The 23,042-nt window shown below is 38.4% G+C and overlaps 1 protein-coding gene across 13 annotated transcripts in view; it reads right to left on the bottom strand.

Moving 5' to 3' along the window:
* The window catches only part of PRUNE2 (prune homolog 2 with BCH domain), a 274,536-nt gene that overhangs the window by 8,354 nt on the left and 243,140 nt on the right, over window positions 1–23,042 (bottom strand). For 2 of the 13 annotated variants that reach the window (XM_063080981.1, XM_063080984.1), the window contains exons 12-20: window positions 20,620–20,793; window positions 17,340–17,537; window positions 14,002–14,104; window positions 13,203–13,334; window positions 11,947–12,033; window positions 7,664–7,762; window positions 4,992–5,027; window positions 4,420–4,458; window positions 2,982–3,041 (exon numbers count right to left, since the gene is read on the bottom strand). In XM_063080981.1, coding sequence (XP_062937051.1) covers window positions 2,982–3,041; window positions 4,420–4,458; window positions 4,992–5,027; window positions 7,664–7,762; window positions 11,947–12,033; window positions 13,203–13,334; window positions 14,002–14,104; window positions 17,340–17,537; window positions 20,620–20,793 — 928 coding nt within the window. The remainder of the gene's footprint in view (window positions 1–2,981; window positions 3,042–4,419; window positions 4,459–4,991; window positions 5,028–7,663; window positions 7,763–11,946; window positions 12,034–13,202; window positions 13,335–14,001; window positions 14,105–17,339; window positions 17,538–20,619; window positions 20,794–23,042) is intronic. The other 11 variants (XM_063080985.1, XM_063080988.1, XM_063080983.1 and 8 more) reach the window with 8 other exon arrangements.

The raw sequence follows: 23,042 nt of genomic DNA, 5'->3' as shown, positions 1-23,042 counted from the left end.
ATGTGGTCCAATTGCTAATTCTGAACAAATCTACAACTGAATAGTCAATGAGATTAAGCTGTGGCTCTTTTACCAGCAGCTTTGAAATATGGTAATTACCCATGATTTAGAACATAAAAGGAAAATTAGACTCCAAACACCTCCAGTGGTCTCCTCTGTCCTTGTCATTTCCCCCTGACTTTTCAATCTATCGTATTCAGGAAACATAATATTGTAAAATTTTATTTGTGCTCCAAATAATAAAATACTTTATAAACAGAGGAAAATCCCTCTCAAGCAGCCTAATTTTATTTACACATAAACACAGTTCACTTTCAGTTTTCACAAGAATGAGGATTTTTCAAGACAGTAGAAGAAAAAATGTGTGTCAGCTTTTTCTCATTGTTATTGTTGTTACAGAAAAGTCACAAGACACTTACCACTCCATACAGCTGAGCTGTGTTCAGGTGACACAAATCCTATCATTAACCTAAACTGAATATGTCCAGAAAGAAAAATATAACCACATAAAATAATAAAATAAAAATATTTTGATGGTGTTTATGTTTTTTGTGTAATATTAACTGTTTCTGATATTCCATATTGGTATGATTCCTTTATGAGCAAATTTCACATTTGCTTGATATTAATTCCTGATTAATACTCAGTACACTTTAACCTTTACTTTTTTTTCCCATCTAGTAAATAATATTTTATTATAGGCAAACAAACACGATTTAAAGGGATTCTATGATCCTTTTTAAATGCAAGAGTTCCTTTTGTAATGTGAGTGATGTCACAAGGTAATCTTTGTGTTTGCACAGAAGTTCTGTGATTAGGTTTTTTACTGACAATGACAGAAGGCTGTCTCCCTGGGCAGGGCGGTGACTCTTTCCACCTCCCTGTCCACCCTTCTTGCTGGTGGTCTGGTATTTTTATGGCAACCTTAGTGAATAAGAACAGTCAAGTAAGTGTTGACATGGTGCTAGAAAAACCTAGCAAAGCTGGAAAGTAATCAAGAAAGGGCAGTCTTCCAAATGCAGCTTTTCTGCTTTTTAACTTTGAGTAATCCTTCCAAAGAAAATAGCAATTTGCAAACCACTTAAACTATTAAGATGGATTCTTCCCCATTTTCAAAATAAGAATGGTTCTATGTATACTATTTATCCTTCTAAGGTACATTCTTTCCTGTATAGATCAAAAGTTTAAAGAAAAGGCATGCTGAGCAAATCATCTTCTGAAAGTCAATTGGGGGGGTACAATTTTTTTTGTTGTTGTTGTTGTTTTGTTTGTTTCTCGGCTGCTGGCGGTACAGGGATCCAAATCCTTGAACTTGATATGTTACGAGGCTGCACTGGTGGGGTACAGTTTGATGGGTGTTGTGTGTGTATATGAGGGCAGAGGGAGAATGTTTAAAAACACTAGTGGAATAAAGAAAAACGATACCTAGGTTTTGTTCCCTGACAAAGTATATAGACAGTATTTGCCTTTGGTTAGACCAAACCTCAAGCTTTCTAATAAAGTCATGTAGAAAGTTAGAATACATCTGTCAACAGAACAAACCTGGGTGTATCAGGCTTCTAACCATAGATCTGCAGCGATCACAGTTTCTGAATCAAAAATCATCACATACAGTCTGCCCTAGGATTTAGGGACCACTTCAGAGACTGAAAGATAGCTGAGAAGATGTTGTTGGTATGCTGACATGGTAGGATTCTGAGGCATTTTGGTCATCTTTGGGGTCAACAGAGTAGAATTCTTTCTCCTTACACATTTTCAATGTGTAAATACATTTCAATTCCTCTTACATGTGATGTCACCATTAAAAGAAATAAGATCAGTTGGGGGAGGATTCTTCAAGCCAATGGCTTACTCACAGAATCCAAAGCAAGGTCTTAGACTCCTGCAGTAAATCTCATCATTTTTATGCGGCCCTTTATTTAAGGCAGTGGCTACCAAAGCACTGTCCTTGAGACAGGCAGCATCAGCATCACTGGGAACTTGTTAGAAATGCAGATTTCAGGCCCCATCCTGACTTGCTGAATCAGAAACTTGGAGTGAGGCCTAGGATATTGTGTTTTAACAAGCACTCCAGATAATTCACAGGCAAAATAAAGTTTGAGACCCACTGCTCAATAGCCGTGAACTTGCTCTTACGCACATTCATTAATTTATGCAGCATAAATTTGCTGAGCATCTACTATGTACTACACACGAACATAGTGCTTCCTTTAGGAGAGAAGTCAAGACTTTTTAGGACCAGTTGAACTATCTAGATACCTGGGGGGAGGGTTTGTGTGGTTAGGAAAGATAACAAAAATGATGTGAGAGAAAAAAAGAGAAAGCTACACAACTAAACCAAAAACAATAACTGTTTTACTAAGGTAGCTAAGCAGGAAAAGTATAAATATGGAAGGAAAAAAAATGTATTGGAGGAAAGATTTCATCGTAATAATGACAAAAACATGACAATGTGACTTTAGGAGGGGTTTGGCTGGAGAATTATTGATGCTCCCTCCCTGCATCTTTTGTCTTGAAAATAGTGCTTTAATTCCATAAATATGTTACCATTAAAAAAAAAATCTGAAAGAGAAACTCATTGAGGTTTTCTCTCTGGGGAATCTGACAAAGCAATGACAAAGCAATTCGAGTGCAGACACATGCTATCAGGGTACATCACACCGACATTCAGCTCCTTGGTTCCCAATAGCGTCCTTATTTCCACGACTTCTTATTTGTAACAGCTGAGTTAGAAACTAAGCAGATTCTGTTAGATTAAATATTAGAGGGCTGGTCTGTTAGCTCACTTGGTTAGAGCATTGTGCTGATGACACCAAAGTCAAGAGTTCAGATCCCTGCACAGTCCAAGCGCCAGAAAAAAAAAAAAAAAATCAAAAATTTACATAATTTTGAGTTTTGCTAGTCTAAACAGGTATCAGTTATCTTGAAAGAAAATTAGAGAATAAGAATATTGCAACGGTAGGGCTGGCCGGTTAGCTCACTTGGGAGAACATGGTGCTGGTAACACCAAGGTCATGGGTCCAGGTCCCCGTACTGGCCAGCTGCCGAGAAAAAAATAAAATAAAATAAAATAAGAGTATGGTAACAGTAAACTACACTAATGCTAAATTTTCTAAAGCAAAAATCTTTAATTTTAACACAAAAGATCCACACTATAGGCAAATAATCTTGTAGGTTACTTGCAAAAAATATACACCGTAAAAAAATCTAAATGGATTACTTTGATGAAGAATTGGCGTTTACAACTATGCAAAAAAAGCTCACTAATAAGATCTTATTTTGTAGCTTTTTGGACATTGTCCAGGCTTTCTGCTTTTTGCAATTAAAGTAAGAGCTGGTTATAAAAATTAGCAGCACAAGCAACATTTGAAACGGGGAAGAAGCTTAATGTACTTAACACGGCAAACATTCCAAACAGTACTTGTCTACATTTAACATGTAGTGTCAGAAAACTTCTTTGTAACTTGGAAACAAGAAAAGGAAATGACTGGATATTCTTTCAGAGCAGTGCTGAGCTGACTTTCTATAGGCTGGGCTATTTTAGAACTCTGCAGGGGCACAGGTTACCTTGTAGACTTTTGTCCGGCAGAGATACAAATAATTTCTGTCAAGTAGAAAAGATAACTCTAATGTTACAGTTTATTGCCCTGTTGGACATTAACCAGTTTTGTATCTAACCAAACAATCTTATTCAAACATTCTTTTATAAATTACCTAGAGGTATCTAGCTTCTCAAATGCTCTTTGAACTGTCACTCTGAAATAACATCTTACTGGTTCCCTCATTAAATAAATAAAATCATTGGCATGTGTCATTTTATATTTGCATGAGAGTTATTATTTTGCCTTTTTGAAAATCATACTTTAACAATAGTGAGTAATGACTTTTTTCTATTCATCAAAATAACTCAGAGGCTGTTAGTTGAGCAATATTTCCAAGTCACCTAATAAGGTGGTGTTGTCATTGTTGTTTTAAATCTTGGAGAGCTATGAAATCGATTTTACAAAAATCTTCCAGATTTTGACTTGCTATCATATCTCCCCATTAATATGAATTAGTGAGGTTCTGCTGCTTAGATGTATCTAATGATCACCTGTACGTGACACTGTGTGTCGTGGCACCTGTAGTGCCTAGAATTGCATGTGCATTTTGTTGTGGTGCCTAGAATTGCATATGCATTGAAAAAAAAATTAAATGACAAGGACAAATATATTTTTCAAGATAATCAAGATCATGGGGAAGAATAGATTGTAGTAAGAATAACAGAGATTGCACTTATCGTGAGAGAAAGGGAATTTTTAAAGTGCAGCATTATTAACAGGATGCAATAATAAAACACCAGGCATGCAGATTCTCCCAGTTCACTCCTGAAATGCAAGCCAACAACATGCCAGCTGCTACATGAAAACCAAGTCTTACTTAGCTGCTTCTGATGCTTCCCTCAGTTCTTCATCCAGTCTGCACGAGCAAAAATTATCGATGTAGAAAAGAAACAAAAAAGAAGCAAGCAGAGCATAAGAGAGTCAGGCAGCAAAGCAGAGCCAAACATAAGTGGTGTGCATATGCTTTTAAATACTGTCTTCTGGAGCGCTGAGGCGAGGCATACTTCTTTAATTAAATGTGGTGTCATTTCCTCCCGTTTAATGTTTATGTACTTTTACTTTGGAAATTCCTTCATAAAGGGAGATACAAAAGTTGCAAGGGGATCAGAAACATGCTGGCTGAATAAAGCTGAAAACATCCACATTAGTCTGTTGGGTATAAAGATAGCCTGCAGCCTGGGCCAAGTCAGGGACGCATCTTGTTTAGTGGGTTTCAGTTGCAAATTAGGTTGACCTCAACAGCTTTACACACAAGACAAAGACCAGAAATGGTATACAAGGGACTGATACAAGGACCTCTTGCTCTGGTAGCATGTTGAGGTCACCCGTGAGTGAGACACTGGTGTACACACACAGAGGGTCCAGCGTGAACTGTAGATCAGGTTTTACCTTACGCTTCTCTTATAAGATCTCTCTTCATCGTACCTTACGAGATAAAAAACGAATGCCATGAGGAAAACGAACAAACAGATGGAAAAAATGACAGGTAAACGTTTTAAACGACGGACAAAACACGATTTTATGTGTGTTAGATAAACTTCGTTCAGGCACAAGTTATAGTGCTGTTGGCCATGAGTTCAATGTGAACAAATCAACAGTCTGTGCTAAATAAGGTGCTTTTAAAACAGAAACACACATAAAACATGGTTATGTATTGATCGACGAAAATATTGTGACCAGACACTTATAGGAACCGAACTCGGTATTTCCCCTTGGAATGAAGTTCAGTTTTGCTAATTCAGTGTTCTCTGTGGCTTTCTAGAACATAACTGCTACACATAATGAGAATCAGCTGTAATCAATGATTATAAATCTGATTCCAGGTTGGGCATGTTTTTCATTCATTTAAGCCCTTTGAGGACAAGACTCCATCCCAGCTGAATACTGCCCTTAGGATGGCCAAGATCAAATTTTCTCAACAAACAGTAGCAGAAAGGAGCTACGGCTTGTATCATTTTGAAATTTGTATAACGTGAAATCGAGGCAATGAGGGCCAGTAGTAGACATGGCAGAAAGGACATCCCAAAGAGATGGATTATGGAAAATGGAAGAAAAGATGAACACGTGGGGAGAACATGAATCGTGTTGAATTTCTTCCTCCAGAAGAAAATCTTCCCGAATGGAACTCTTCCTCCTGAAGTAACTTTTCCCAAATGGAACCCTTGAAAAACTGAAGTGTCAAGATGAATGAAAAATGTCCTGGGGATATTTAACTTCTCAGTTACACTTTCCCGTATGATGGCGAGTCTCTAAAAGCAACAGGATTGTAATCAATAATATGCTGGATTGCCAGCTCTGTGCTGGGAGGCTTTATGTACCTCATTCTCATTTGATCCTCAGGATCCTTGCATGAAGTGCGAATTACTTCTGCACTTTACAGATGCCACAGCTGAGACTCGGACAATTTTAATAGGTCGCCTGAAGACTCAGACACATTAAGTAGCAGGGAAGGTTCAAATCTAAGTCTCCCAAGCCCATTCTCTTTTCATTCTTTTGTCTCTACCTGCCACACTAGGAAGAGTTACCATGTTTACCTGCAGTGGCTAGTGCTCAATTCCACTGGAAGAGGGAATGTCCTTGTCGTCTTTTGCAAAAGGAGCTATTACAGGAGGTGAATGCTCCAGTACATTTTTTATTTAAAGAGTAGGAGTGGATTTTGGAGATGGGGTGCAACTTTTTGAGGCAACAGACCTGACAGTCGGAACTCTATGAAGCTACCGAAGACTGAAGCCATCGTTAGGACCTTATGGACACTCTGCTTGATTTAGCTGAGCCAACTGACCATTGTAAAGCCCATGGGTATCTTTTGTTCATGACTGATACTGGGATAGAGGAAAACCAAATGCATCTACTCCCGAGCTTTGAATTTAGATGGACACTTTAAGGGAGGTAAAGGAATCTACTAGAAAAGGGCATGGAAATGTTAGTGCCAGGGTGACTTGGATTCGAATTCCAGTTCCATCTCTTCATCGTTCCTACTTATACTTTGCATAAGTAATTTCTTACTAAGTTATCTTTCTTGCATCTGTAAAATGGGGGTTTACTATGGGAGTTAAACAAATGACATAAATAGAGCACTTCTATGCTTGGCATGTCACAGACACACATTAAATGAGAATGCTTTCCTTCCAGTTTCTCTGCCTTTTTTTTTTTTTTTTTTTTTTAAGTGAGGGAACTCCTTTTTGGAAGCTCAAATTGGGAGGTCTATTTTGTTATTCATCTTATGGAGGAGGATAAGTGATACTTGTCTGTTTTCTTTGAGCTGATAGTTAAGTTCCTCTGAATTCTAATCAAATAAAAAACTAGTGAACCAGACACAATGGAAGAAAAACAAGACACGGAAAAAAATGGTTCTTTGCAACAATGTACCAGATAGGAGTGTTCATTCTCCAATATCCCTGTTTTAAAATCCCAGCTCCAAGTACTTGTTTTGTTAACTTTTACTTTTGTAGCATAATCCTGAGATCTTCAGTACCCATCCTGTCCCCTTACAAGCAGCTGCTATGTGCCCCAGTATTGAGCAAGGAAACCATTCCTAACCACCCTGCCCACCACTGGGCAAACACCCTCTACCTAAACTTGCACCTGAAAGGAAACATGAAAAAAAAAAAAAAAAAAAAAAAGGTTTAGAAGAAAACACAGAGAGAGTTCTTTTTTCCCCCTACTCTTTGGGGGTCATGCAGATAAATTACTTTCTATAAGTCATTAAAGAAACACAAGCTATGCTAAGATCCTCTTGTGTTTATGCAGCGTGTGGGGAACTCAAGTAACAGATGTATTGGTTAATGTTAAGTTCATGCTTTCTCCAAAGTGGTAGTAAAATTCAAGGTAAAAATGAGCAATAATCCCAAGAGAAGATTTTGAGAAAAAGGATCTGAAAGAACAGATCAGTTATCTATAGGTGATAGGGAAAAAACTCTATTTATTGGGCAATATTTAATATTTGCTTTAAAAAAAAGATAATGCCATTTCACCATGATTCCAGAACTGAGTTGTTTTCCAGCCAACCTCTCCAAACATGTATTATTTCTTAACACATCTTTGAAACCGTCAGGACTTACTTGATGATGCTCTCTGGGATATGGATGCAATCCATTGGGATCAGACTACTGAGTTCTGATAAGCTACTGACATATTTAATTTTACTGCTGAATTTTGAACTAAAAAAAAGAAAATATATATCATTAGTCCTTATTTCATTCCTTTTAAGGCCATTGACTCTTCTTGAAAATCCTGAAAAACCTTGCCCCAGCACTGTTAATAAACAAGGCTAACATTATTTGAGTCATTATGATGTGACAGATACTGCTTTTGTTGTTGTTATTGTCTTAATTTATTTTTCTAAAATTGACAAAATTATATATATTTATTGTGTACGACATGATGTTCTGAAATATTTATACATTGCAGAATGGCTAAACTAAGCTAATTAACATATGCATTACCTCATATACTTATTTTTGTGATGCAAACACTTAAAATCTATTCTCTTAGCAATTTCCAAGAATACAATACATTCAAGGTTATTAACTATAGTAACCATGTTGTACAACAGATCTCTTGAACTTATTTCTCCTATCTAATGAAAATTTTGTATTTTTGGCCAACTCTACCCAGTGCCCACCCCCAGCCCCTGATAACCACCATTTTACTCTCTACTGCTATGAGTTCGGCCTTTTTAGATCCCACATGTAACTGACATCATGCGGTAATTGGCCAGACATTGTTGTAAGTGGCTTATGTTTATTAACTTGCGCATTTCTTATTATAGCCTAGTAAGGTAGGTACAATTACTACCACCCTGTTTTTAAAGGTAAGGAAACTGAGACACTGGGAGTTAAATATTAACCCAAGGTCTTCCCAGTAGTAAGTGGCACAGGCTGGATTAGCCCAGGCAGTCTGACTTCAGAGTGCCCACATCTTATTGCCTTCCAATGGCTCCTGCCACTCTGAATAGTCACTGGTTTATGGTTTGTTTGGCTTTTTTTGCTTGTTTATCTGTTTTTAACAAACAAAAATCTTCACATTTATTCTTTCATAATCTACTAATGTTGATATTTTAAAAACACTGTATATGTAAACTCATTTCCCTCTTTTTTTGTTTCAGTTTTATTTTTAAATATTTTATAGGTTCTTTTTTAACCTTTAGTTTGAAAGTTAATTCCAGATGTACCAACAATCAAAAAAATACGTTCCAATAGTGGGATCTGAATTACAAATGGCTTTATCTAAACGTGATCATTTTAGATGTGTGTAAGTGCACGGAAAACAACTTGGAAGGATACGAATGAAAATGAAAAATGAATTTGCCTCTGGGGAAGGAGGTTAAGACCAAAAATACATAAGTGTTGAAGGAAGCACTTGATCTAATCTGTAATGATGGTATGCATTGATGAAGAATATATTTCCTTACTATTTGTGTAATTGTAAACTAATTTTAAAAATATACTATTCCTCTTGAAAGGGAATTTTATTGAGGATCTAGCTGACATTCTTGAATGGTTTCAGATGAAAAGCCCTCCCTAGTCTACCAGGCTCATGCCAAGCTGTCTGCCAGCTCTCCTGCCTTGTGTTCAACTCCTATGCATTCTAGCAGGAAGCATTTTTCAGGTGTTTTTTTCTATAAATCTAATCTTTAATATTTTACTTGCAATTTTGACCCTGGGCCCATGGGCTGTGACTTGTGAACAGCCTTCCTGTCCTTACAGGACCACCCTCCTTACAGGACTCACCTCCTGGTGAGTGCTGGTCAACACACATTACCAACGGTATACTACATTAAGCCTCTTCCTTCTGCTGGTGTTTTTGAGCTAAATGCAGGTTTTGATAAAAGACTGAGTGGGTGAGTGAGGGGGAGGAAATCATGTCAGGGGAGAACCTCCAGCTCCAGTGTTGTGTTCACTAAATTCACAGTTCTTTACACATGCCGTGTTCTCTCCTTCCGCACTTGGATCTGCTGTTTCCCTGGATCGCTCTTTTCCCTAATTTCAGATAGTCAATCCTATTAGTCCTTCAAAACTCACCTTGAAGGTTAACTCTTCTGGAAAGACTTTCTTGATGCAGACTCCTACCCTTCACTTTCTACACATTACCCCAAACTCACCTCACCTTGAGTTATTACCCCCACAAAGTGCTTCAATTGTACCCTGTAAAGTAATTGCTTACTCGTCTGTCTGTCTGCTGTGGGGCTTTGTGCTCCTTGAGGACGGCAATTGAGGTATATAATTTCTCCTTCTCTAGCACCTAATCCAGTGTTTGGCAGAGACAATTCATTTTTTAAAATGAATTTGACCAATACCTCTATCATAGATATTACCCTTTGGCAGCAAAAAGACCAGTAATACCTTTTAGTGGCCTCTTTTCTCAGGTCTAAAAGTTGTGGACACTGATATAAATTGATTCAAAAGGGGGATCTTTAAAGAGCCTCTTCTATGATCAGGCTGTAGAATACAATGGTTAAGTACCTGACACACGTGTTCTTTAGAACTGAGCAGACATTGGGTTCAAAGCCTGAATCCATCACTTACTGGCTATGTTACCCTAGACCTGGGGCTGGCAAACTACAGCCCACAGGACAAAGCCAGCTCGCTGCCTGATTTTTACAGTCCTTGAGCTAAGAATAGTTTCTATGTTTTTTAAATCATTGAAAAAGATATCAAAACAAGAATATTTTGTGATGTGAAAATTATAGGAAATTTAATGTCAGTGTTCATAAAGTTTTATTAGAACCCAGCCACTTATTCATTTACATAATGTCTAAGGCTGCTTTCACTCTACAGTGGCAGAGTCTAGTAGTTGAGACTGAGACCCTAGGGCAAATGAAGACTTCAATATTTACTATTTGATCCTATATAGAAGTTTGCTGGCTCCTGCTTTAGACAATTTATTTGACCTCCCTGGGCCTCAGGATTTTTTTCTGTGTAGTGGAAACAGTAAACAAAGGAAGGTCAGTAGGATTAAATGAGATAATGCATATAAGGACTCAATAAATGTAACCTATTATTTGATATAGCTTATCACAACACTATTGCTTTAATGGTGTTACTGTTGTCCTTGTTATTATCTTGAAACTCCTTTTAATAGTGTTGAACTATAATCATTTTTCAAAAATTCTTACAGTAACAAATGTTTTTTATTTGTTAAGAGAAAACATATTTGTTCTATAATTATAAGAGCTAAATTATTGAGCAAACATCCATGAATCAATAACCATGCTGTTTACTTTTTTACTCTCTGAACTTTTTGTAAGCTTATCAGCGTACATCAATTCCTGCTTTCACATCAGAGCATTTTCTGCAGTTATTAAAATAAGTGACTTTCTGTATACCTTAAATAGTTCATTATATTTTTTAAAGCAAATTAATAGAGCATGATAAAGAGCTAGCTTTTGCCAGAGACAAACTGGGTTGAATTCTGCGACTTAATCATTGGATATAGAGAATGAGAATGCTAAATAAATATAAGGGAACACTGAACAAAAAAGGTAGAGTCTAGAAGGTACCGTAAAACCTATGTAAAAAAATATAAAAAGGAGTTTAACATTCAACTCTTTTCTCCAGCAGTAAAGTTACCAAAATTTTTCTTAGGAACTTATCAATTACTTCCATACAGGATAATTTCAATGTATCTAATCTGTATCCTGTTGGTAGGCAAGACTTTATTCTAGTGTATTTTTAAAGCTATCTAGGAAACAGATACTGTTTCTTTCATTGAACTGTTTCAAGTCTTAATATATTATGAGCCATATATTACTTTTTTTTGTATCTCCAATATGTAAGGTTATGGGACACCTAACACAAAAGAAGTCATGAGTACATATTCACTGAGTTGAACTGAATTGAAACCAAGAATCCTCAGGGGTAGTCAGAATGCACCTCGCAGCATGGCGTCCCAGGCTCTTTACCTAACTTGGGTGAACTACACAATATTTACAAAGAAATGGACATTTAGGACCAGATATGGTTCCTGTTTCTGTTTTGGCTAGTCTTTATATTCCATTGTCCTGTTACGCTTCTATTCTGTACAAAATAACATATCATTTTAAAAGTATAGTCTATTCCCTTTTCTGATGTAGCATGCAAATCCCACCACTTCATCTTCCATGTTTACAGCAAGCAATGTAGAAGTCATGTTTTATAATGATCGGGGGGAAATATTCATTATGAAATAATTTTCACTCTTAATTGGGGACTCTTGATGGATAGTCCAAAATATCTTCTCAGGAAAGGCAGAGGCAAAAAATATAGTTTCCTAGATACTCTTAGTTTATGAATTCTTAATTTTAGGACTGAATATATGCTTTTAAAAACTACTAGTAGTACTTTTACTATAATAATAACTATACCTTATAAAAGGTCTTGTCACTGCAAGGATTGTTCTGATGAACCAAGATGGATGAACAATGATGAAGGATTTCAAATTCTTCCGCAAACTTTTTTGAAAAAAGAAAATATAATATATTATTATTAACCCATTTTCAATGAGAATTAAAACAGAAAATATATCCCCGAATAAGAATATATATAATTTTGGGGAGTTTTAAATAAGTCACTATTATCTTTTGAGAAGGTACAGAATGGCCATGATTAATAAAAAGAACATTTTTGAGACATAATTTGAAACTTGCATGATTCAAACCTCATTTTCCCATAGGAATAACTGTAAAATAGAATGCTTGTGTGCTTGGAGTGCATAAACCTATAACGATCATGGCATATTTTTGTGTAATGATGCTTTTTATTTTCATCAGCATTGCCCTTACTATTTTGAAAAGAATATACTCTTAATAGCAACATAGACAATTTATTTCATCCTACTGAGCCTTGTACAATAAAAATAATAAAATTATTCTATATAATAAAAATAGTAACAGTACACCATGTGGTTGTTTGGGCTTCAGTTTACTATTTTAACTGTTTTTGGTTTTCAGGCACATCTCTCAGCATTAGCAATGTTACCTTATGAATGTTTGGATCATAAAACAGACTTTAGTTAATATAACAGGAGACTCAGAGGTTATCATGCAAGAAATACACTTAAGAGGATGCCACACATACTGTAGATAACATATATTTGTATGTTTATTATGACAATTTTCCTGTAGACAGCAATAAAGTGGTTTGTTCTAATAAAACCAGTACGGCCAAAAGTAAAGTGTCTTGAGGAAGGGGCACACAGCAGCACTGTCTAGGCTACCAGTTAACTTGACTTGACAGTGAATGTTGAAACAAGAGCACAGTGGTTGTCCAAATCACAATAGACCCAGTACACATACACAGCAAGGTCACATGAGACCACTCAAGAATCATAGGTATATTGGTTTATCAGCTCAAATTGCACCTCCATGTAGCAACGGCATACACAAAGTTTAGACTTGGTCTGCCAGGTTTGAGATGATATTTAACACAATCTGAGGAGAATTTGCTTTATTTCAACTTTGGAGCATCAAGTGATACTTCGATTAAGATTTCTATAATTTACTTTTCAAATATGTGTAACCCAATGTTAAAATGTGATTGCATTTTCAGTAGACTAAAAGGGAATTCGATATGGGAGCTATTAAGAAGTCAAAAGAGTGCTTAAATAATAGAGTGCATGTACCGTCTGTCAATCATCTGGTAGCATTTCTTCATCCAGCCCAGCCCTGGCATCTTCCGTCTTGGGGTTGCTCCATTCAAGTACACAATCATGTAGTCTTCAGCTACCATCAGCTCTAAAGTACTTATTACATATCTGATCACAGGAAGGAAGAGACATGTTTTCAGTTCCCACATCAAATAGTTCATCCTATTTACACCATAATTACATAACATTTAAATTACAGGGTGTATGGCAATTAAGAATGGTTGTGCATATTACCTCATCACTTTGAGAAGAATGCAGCTACCTAAGATTATTTCCTTGAGAGTGATCATTGCTCGTTTATTTGTATAGTTATCTTTTTTTTTTTAAATTCAGGTACATGAGAAAAAAGTGTAGGAGAGAAACCTGTCTTTCAAAGATGTCAACAACATTATCAAATATGAAGGGCAACTCAGATTAAATAAATAATATATATATAAAGAAATTAAATAAACAAAGATAAAGTCAGGTTATCAGTTGTTAACCAAGAACATGTTATCAGGGAACAAAAGCAATATTTCCCCAAAGGAAATGCTGCAGAATTTTAAAATGTAGGCCAAACTCTGTTCATTTTGTTATCAGTCTAAATAAATGCACAGAAGTGCTCCTTCAAAGGTTTCAGCCCCTTGAGCAATGTTTCTTGACAGAAATCTTACTGACTTTTTATCAAAGGCTTAGAATATTCTACATCATCTATTTCCTTAACTAAAGATGCTCTATCTGCCATTACACGCCCACAGATGTTAACTCAAAGCTCTTTGTTGTAAATATCACTCACAGGAAAAGATTTTCCATGACATAGTGGTAATCCGCCCGACTGCTGTCTGGCAGAAAACAGGCGGCAAACACAATGATGGCATTTAGACCGTCCCCATAGTATCCTGGGGGACAAACAAAAAGACATTTGTAACTGATGAAAAGCTCTTAACAAGGTAATCTCTCTCTCTCTTTTTTTTTTTTTTTAGTGGTTGGCCAGTACGGGGATCCAAACCCTTGACCTTGGTCTTAGCACTAGCCATCTGAGCCAACCAGCAGCCCCTTAGCAAGGGAATATCTAACCTAAAGGATAAATCTGAAGCTTTGACAAGTGTTTGTATGTGGATAAAATAGCTATATCATGAAATAAACATTACATTGACTATAGTTTTATATGTATTTACATATATATTATCTTTCAGTGGTTAACAAATATATAGAGTCTTATATGGTGTGAAAATATTTGTGTATATAGGGTATACATATATTATGGATGATTACATGTGTTGTATGTAGCTGTAAATGGGATATATAAATACTCAACTTATCAAAGAATGACGGCAACACTTTTTGACTTATGAGTTTCTGTACAATACTAACTTATATAATGAAAAAGCTAATCTATGTGATACTACCTTCTTTTAATGGCTAAGAAAGAGGTTCTGTTTGATTCTCTTTAGCTCTTTTTAGTTTTACACTCTGGTTAATTTGAACGGAGAATTGAACCACTGAACTGCAATATAGTCTCAGACCCACAGACTCCAGTGACCAGATACTAGTGAAAAGATGAGTCAAACACCTGTAGTGGATTGAATTATGTCCCCCCAAAACTCACTGAGGCTTGAATTGTGTCACCCAAGTTTTATGCATTAGAAACTTAGCCCCCATTGTGACTGTTAAGAGGGTGGGAAATCCTATTATGGTAATTGAAAGGTGGAGCCTGGAAGGGATGGTTAGATTGTAGGACATGCCATAGTGAATGATTAAAAATGGTGGTCAGGGGCATGGTTCTGAGGGCTTTAAAAGAAGAGGAGAGTCTGTCTTGCTCTCTTGTTCTCTCTCTGCTCTCTCTGCTTCTACCATCTTGCAATGTGAGACCCCTGGATCAATGTCGCCACCACCAGATGGACTTTGGACTTCCAGCCTCAGAAACTGTAAGCAATAAATGTCATTTTTCTTTATAAATCACCCAGTTTCAGGTATTTTGTTATAAGCAACATATGTGGACTAATACAACAGCTTTATTTTGATTGTGAGGCCTGGTCACTTGACTCTCTGGATCTCTGGACTCAACAGGCAGTACAAGGATACATGGAAAGGTCAAGCCAAGCCTAGAAGAACTGAGCAAAAAATTCAGAGCTTAGCCTCTTAAAGAAAGGGGCAAACTCAAAAAGGGCCTGGCTAAATTTTCTGTGAGTTTTATGAAAATATATGTTTTGGGGAAAACTTGAGAATTACTTCCTGGTAACGTGGAGTTGGAGGAGGAAGTGCTATTTGCAGGCGGTGCTGAGAAAATAGGTGGTGGGAGATGCAGGCAGGTGTGACCATTGAAACTCCAAGGGTCAAGAAAGATGTAGGACAGTATTTCCATGTTTTGAAAACTCCGACATAATTTCAGCATTGTCCCCGTCTTTTAACCAAGCTCGACCTTCCCTTAGAGCTCCTCTATGAACTTCCTGGCAGATGCTGGTCAGTTCTCGGTAGGAAGGTCTACAGAACGGCATGTGTCTTCCACATTTAAAAAGGCAAGTAATGCCCCATATTTTCATTTTTTAATATCCCCGTTTAGATGCTTGCAATTTTTGTCGTTTAGTTCTGTAGTTTAGGAACATTAAATAGAGATTTCCTCAAAAGTTTGAGTAGGAAGACAGAATATACCCTTCAGCCTCATCCAATCCTTCCAGAACTCAGTGTGTTGTGTTTTTTAGAACTTAAAACATCACTCTGGTGATTACATGTCAGTAAAATACTGGCTAGATATACATTTGGATGAGGTTAACACTTGAAAAACAGTTTAATAAGATGTTCTCTACAAAGATCAAGAGTACCCTCTTCTGCAAAAAAAGGTAGGGGAAGAGAGTGATGTTAACTAAAAATATGTCCAATTATGGGTCTGTGCCTATTGCTAATTTGAGGTTTTTACTGAGTACAGTATTTACAGTACTTATCACAGAAGATGCTACCCATACAAGCCTACATCTGACACAACACACGTTTGTGAAAGAGCACTGTAGTAGTTTCCCTCTGGATTTTTTATTTGACTTTCATTTTTCCAATACGTAGGTATTTATCAACTTCTTTTTAGAATGCAATATGTAGGGAAATGGAGGAAGGAGAAATATTTTAATAGAAGAAGTGCTCATTCTACCAAACGGCTTCATTTCAGAGGATTCGTAACTAAATGAAAATCCACAAAGGACATGGTGGCTTAGCTACATTAATGCTAACACCACGAAGATACACAGTTTAAACGATGAAGTTCACCAAAAGAGACAATACACATAATGAATCCAACTTAAAAACAAGAAAAAAAGCATTCTTTCAAAAGCATCTTTCTAAATGTAGCTGTCTGACTCCAGGGTGTCAGGATGATTTCAAGAGCATGACTGTTCAGTTACTTTGATTTCTTTTTCTGTTTCTGGAGAATCCCTAAGACATTTTCTTAAAAAGGTAAGAGTGAGGTTTATAAACACTACTCCAGAAGTCATCTTAAACGGCAATCCAACTCATTGTGTAAATGACATAAGTTCTTGGAACACCGTTGTGTTCACTCAAGTTCATTTAACCACGGAATACTTAGGGGTCAACTTACTGTTTCATGATCACTGTCTAAGTAAAGAATGTCTATATAAAAATTACTGAAATTCACAAACAAAAATGGCGGTTTGTATTTGGGGGTAGAGGAGCTGTAGGAATGGGAGAAGAGGCAAAAGAGAGAAGAAGAGACTAGGAGGAGATGATTTAGGAAAGGCAATAGAAAAAAAAGATTTTCACATGAACACTTTCCTCCTAAATGCAGAGCTGGTGCCACTGCTGTCAGGCTTGGGAGATATTTCAGACAGCAGCCATCGCTGACCAACTGCAGCAACGAGGTGAGTACATTTGTTCTTTGCCCCTCCCAGGTACTTTCAAGGGGGTCAGCTAACCCCTCAATTTCTATTCTAACATATGCAGCTCACTCCAGTAAAGTTGCCTGTTGGCAACAACATAATTCATTGGAAGTTTGTTTTTAAAACATTTCTTTTGTTAGAATCTCTTCTCAATGAACGTGAGGTGAATTTGGGATGCATGTGCGGGGGTGCATGAGCAACTCCCCGTGGAGCCTGCTGAGACCCCCTGGAGCAATGATGCAAACCTTACCTGAGGTGGCCCAGAGAGGCATGAAAGGGCTGTAACACAGTGTGCTGGCCAGCAAATGGAATGCAGTGAGAAGGGAAGACGTCACAGTCGCAACCACAACACACACACACACACACACACACCAGTCAGCAACTCTTGTCCTCATTGTTTCCAGGATCATTTGTCCAGCAACACTGCAGAGAAGGTTACCTGAATCTCCTATAGTGAAATAAGAGAAATAAAAAAAAAACAAAACAAGAAGTGAAACTCCTTGTTAAAATTCTCTGGTGATCGTGCATGGTTATTTAAAAGTGTTCTCTGCTCAAAGTTCATAAAAAGCCAGTTCACATGGCACTGGTGTGGCTGAACAAGGCTGTTTCCCAGTCAGGGGGCTGGGGACATTTACTGACCAGCTAAGCCACAGAGCAGAATTGCAGTCCTTTATGAAAGCCCTCCTAGACATTGGTGTCTGTTATCAACCTTCCAGAAATGGCTGGATTTTCCTACACATGTGCTTTTCATTTCCAACTCCGAAGGGCTGTTTCCCGGGGCTGGCAGAGCTTGTCTCTGGGAGGCCAGGACCTATCTTCTCCTTATTTCCCTATTATGCTTTTCCTATAGTGACCTTGTGCTGCTTTTGTAATAAGGAAAAATGATAAAATAAATGATAAAATTATCATTGTCCTGGGAAATAAAAAAAAGATGCCAGTTCTGGCCTCAAAGTGACCCCATGCTGCTGGCTGAGCACCGCCACCCACACCCTCTTTGTTTGCTTTAAGCAGATGGCAGGACGTTGCTCACGAGCTCCTAGGATGTCAACACTGGTGCTGAGATCACTCTCATTTGACTGATGATGTCACTGAGGGCCAGAGAAGGAAGCGATGTACCAAGGTCACAGACCAGTAAGTGGTGAAGGTGGGCCTTGAACTCCATTCTTCCACATTGTGTACAGGACCCTGGCAATAGCTCATATGCAGGTCGCCAAAGCTGAAGACTGAATTATGTGTTCAAATACTGCTCTCATGCACCAGTGTTCCCAGCCGGTGTGGACACACACCAGGGCCTGGCATCGCTCCTACCTTGCGGTTTCCTACACAGCGCACTGCACAGCCAGCACTTCCCTACTGGCCTGAATGGGAAAACTTCCTCATTGCAGAATGGAAGGCACTTGAACAAGATGCACGTTCACAGTGCAGCGAGTGCTGCTTTTTAAATGCTCACCAGGATAACAAACTCAGTGGGTTGGTAACTAAGTGGCTTTATCCTCATTAAGGTCTAAGAGAGTGGTGTCAGCTTCCAATATAAAAGACGTAGCTTTGGTAAATTCAGATGTAACATCGAACTATCTTTTACCTACAGAGCACAAAAGCTGTTCGGGGTATGGGAAAAAGTGGTTTCTTGCCCAAGTTCTGGATGGGTGCAGCCAGAGGTGCATCATGCAGGCCAGTGCCTGGAAGAGGTCAAGGTGGAGCTGGGGAGAGGAAAAGTGGCCTTCTCTTCAAAACAAATGGGACAGTCACACAGACAAGAACCAAGCTCGCAACACAGAAGGGACAGAAGCAAACAGCAAGGAGAGGGGCTGGCAGGGATGGAGAGCACAGTAAACTAGGTTAGCCCCGACCTTAGGACATTTTTACAAAGACTGTGACAGGCAGAAGCAGCGGCTTTTTCTGATGATGTCACCTTTTCTGATTTGGGCTGTAGGCTGATGACTTACCCCATGCACCCAGCCCGCCTAACTTCACCGTGGTTGAAAGGACAGGTAGCTGAATCTACCGGAGCCCTAAGAGGTAAAAACTGTGAGCCTGTCTCTTTCAACACGGGGTCTCTTAAGAGCTGAGGGTAAAAATGTTTATCAGGGTTATCACTGAGTGACTTTGATTTACTTTGACAGATTTTTCACATTTCTTATCTCTGTTTTTAGAAGGAGCACAGGCTACTTTTACAGTCAGCCTTTGTTTTGTGTTGTTTTTATTTCCAAAAGGCAAACAAATCAAAAATACCTGATGAATGGTGCAAGGGAGGTGTGGCATTCTGGGAAGATTTGGATAATCTTCAGTTCCGGTTGTGGTTTTCAGGTAAGAACAAAAGGGTTGACTCTACGGCCAGGTGTCTGTGACTTTCAGCCACATTAGCCCAGCCCTCATTCTGAAGGGCTGTGGGAAAGGTTTCTCCTAGAGGAAACTGCCCCTGGCCCCATAGCAGCTCTCACTGGGCTATGTTGCAATTGCAGGTCAAAATCAGGAGGCAAGAGAAAAGAAAAGTCATGGCTGGGAGCATGACTGGAATTCTACTTCTCTATCATGGTAGTTCCCTGGGTGGTCCTGATGCTTACGTGGAGGTGCATGGAATAGGAGGTGAAGAATCTGCAGGTGGGGGGCTGTTTGATTGCAATAAAAACATGGCCTTCTGCTCTTTAGAAAACAAAAGCTATAGGTTTAATGCAGTGCCAAGACTCTTATTTCCCTGTCCTAAGGATGAGAGAAGTTAGACAGCAACAATTGCCTTGTTAGCTCGCTCTTTTTCAGGAACAGCTGGGTGGGGAGAGTGGTGCCTCAGGCCTTCGGGGAAGGAGCGCATGCAGCAGAAAAGTCAGAAGCCGTGGCTGTTTTCTGAAGTCGACAGCACTGAATGTGTTGCTTGTGCTCACCTGACTTTTTGTGAATCCCAAATTAATCAAGGCTATAAACGCTCCTGGAGCCCCCGAGAAAGCACTGGAAATACAAAACACACTTTTCTCTCTCCCTTGTCCCTCACTAAGCAGGTGGAGGCTTTGACTGCGATTGGCTGTTGTCAGGCCTAGATTTAATGTAGTTTATAGAAAGGTAAACTTCGAGTAAGGAAAAAATTACCAGGTGGAGCCTAAAAAGATTTCCTAAAGCTTCTGAAGAGGATTCAAAAGACTGTTTTGTAATTAGAAGCATCTCTGGTACAGTGATCTTATGACATGGTGTTATGTAGGCTGAACTATTCAATTCAACCCTACAACTAACTGATAGAAATTCCGAACAAACATTACCAAATTGGACAAATGTGGCTTTCATGAAATTTGCACAGAGGAGTATAGCTATCAGATGTGTGGCATGAAAAGCATTTTTTACATTGCGTAGTAGGCTTTCAAATGTTTATTGAATGAAGTATGAGGTAATATACTTAGCTCAAGAGTCCCCTAAACACTGACTGCAGGATAGGGTCTTTTGGATATGGTGCTACAAATCACTCTCATTTCATTTTCTAATAAAAAAAAATATATATGGCTGCCCCCTTCCCCATTTCCCAGATTTGCACAGAGCTTGACTACCTCCGTGAGAAATGACCCTCCTGTAGGGCTCGATGACCTTCATGTCAATCCGCTGCTCCTGTTCGCCAATCACCACTGTCCTCCACAGCCGGTTGTCCTCCCGCTCCTCTTCGACCGTATATTCTGGAATAGACTCTGACTCTTGGCCAGAATCTTTGTTGGCTGTGGGATCTTCTGGAAACGAAGCACAGAGCAGGGCTGAATTCTGTTCCCAAATATGCTACAGGAAGATTTTACAGTAAGTGAGAAACAAACAACTTGATAGACTAGAAATGGTCCAAGGCCAAAAATTTACAAGACTTCTAAATCTGTGGGTGCATAAAGCAATAAAAAAGCCCACTGAGCACTCTTTGGGGAGAAGTTTACTCTTGTGCAAACAGAAAAAGTAACCATGGTGTTTAAAAGAAAAAGTAGCAATTGTTTCTCTTTTTCCTAGAAGTAACAGTAGAGTTTAACAATGGCTATTCTTTGTACGTTTGAGTAATTTGAAGGAAAAATATTATTTACAACTTTCACAATAATTCTGAGATATTATCATTCTTATTTTTCTATTCAATTCCTTTTAATTTGCACTGCCCTTTACCTATATTCCTCCTATGGCATGATGATAATAATAGCAGCAATATTTCATTAAGTATTTACCTTGTACCAGGCACCATAGGAGGTATTAAAATGGGTATTACACCAATGCAAAAACTGACTCTAAAGTCGTTTGCCTCAGATCACAGGGTTGACAAGCAAACATACTCAAAACCTTTTTCAACTCTTCTAGGCCATCACATTGTACCCAAATGTGTGATTCCCATTCTTATGTATTTTACTAAGAGGCTGTGAACAACTTGGGCTGAGGAACTGTGTCCGAATCACCTTTAATATTCCACCAACCCACTCTGCACTTAGCTTGACACTTACTCAGAACACTCAATAAAGGAAAGTTTGGACAAGTTCCTGAAAATAGAGGTAATCTGTAAGGGACTACAACAAAGCCGTTATGTTCTGGAATATTCTACAATTACACATTCAGAAGAGTCTAATTACCTACGACTTAAAATAGCAACATGAAGTTCTGTTAGGAAGCAATCCTAGCCTTTTTTGCCAGCACCAGCAGTTACCACCACCTACAGAGCCTTGGCTCACTCTGATTTCCACTGTGTTCCCACCAGCACTTGCAGCTTCTTATGGACAGAAAGCAGCAATTGTTGACTTTGGGTCAAGCACAGTATTATTTGTGCAAATCCATTTTTTGGTCTGGAATCCCTGCTTCATCCTGCTTCTTCCTTCCTACTTACATTAGGACCCTTGGATGCTAATTTGAGCTCCCTTCCTGGAACCCCATTTCCATCTGGTCTCTACTCTCTAAGAACTCTGGGCTCTGATGTGAGTTTGTCTTCTGATGCTCCTTCTGTACACACCTGCTCTTCCCTGCAAGGAACTTTAAATGCATAAGAGAAGGAAGGAATCAGAAAGGCAACATATTGTATGATTCCATATATTACATTTTGGAAAAGTCATAGAGACAGTAAAAGAATCAGCAGCTGCCAGGAGGGAGGCATGAATAGGTGGAGCACAGAGGAATTTTAGGACAGTGAAATTATTCTGTTTAATACTGTGATGATGAATACATGTTGTAGTGGATTAAATTTTGTTCCCTCAAAACTCACTGAAGCTTGAATTGTGTTCCCCGAGTTTTATGTATTAGAAATTTAGCCCCCACTGTGACTGTTAAGAGGATGGGGAATCCTATTATGGTAGTTGAAAGGTGGGGCCTTGAAGAGGATTGTAGGACTGTGCAGTAGCGGATGGATTAAAAATGGTGGTCAGGGGTGTGGTTCTGAGGGCTTTAAAAAGAGTGAATGAGGAGATTACGCTCTGCTCTGTTCTCTCTATTCCACCATTTTCGCTATGTGATACTCTGCTGTCAATGAAGTCACTAACAAAGAAAGCCTTCACCAGGTGTTTTCCTTGGACTTTGGACTTCCTAGCTTCCGAAACTGTAAGCAATAAATTTCATTTTCTTTATAAATCACCCAGTTTCAAGTATTTTGTTATAAGCAACAGAAATAAACTAATACACATGTCATTGTACATTTGTCAAAACCCATAGCATGTACATCACGGAGTGTGAACCCTAAAGTAACCTATGGACCTTGGGTGATAGGGATGTGCTGATGTAGGCTCATCGACTGTAACAAATGCACTACTCTGGTATGGGATGTAGACAGTGACAAAGGCTGCATGTGTGAGGGGAAAGAGGGTTTGGGAAACTCTCTGTGCCCTCCACTCAATTACTTTGTGAACCTAAAACTGTTCTAAAAAATAAAGTTTATTAATTAAAATAAAGTAAAACACACCAACAAAAGTGCAAAGAAATTGTTCATGAAAACACTGGAAATCACCAGTGTAATCCTCACCAGTTAGTTTGA

The sequence above is a fragment of the Cynocephalus volans genome, chromosome 16 (assembly GCF_027409185.1).
Source record: "Cynocephalus volans isolate mCynVol1 chromosome 16, mCynVol1.pri, whole genome shotgun sequence".
NCBI classification, from domain to species: domain Eukaryota; kingdom Metazoa; phylum Chordata; class Mammalia; order Dermoptera; family Cynocephalidae; genus Cynocephalus; species Cynocephalus volans.
This window is presented reverse-complemented; position numbering and strand designations above follow the sequence as displayed.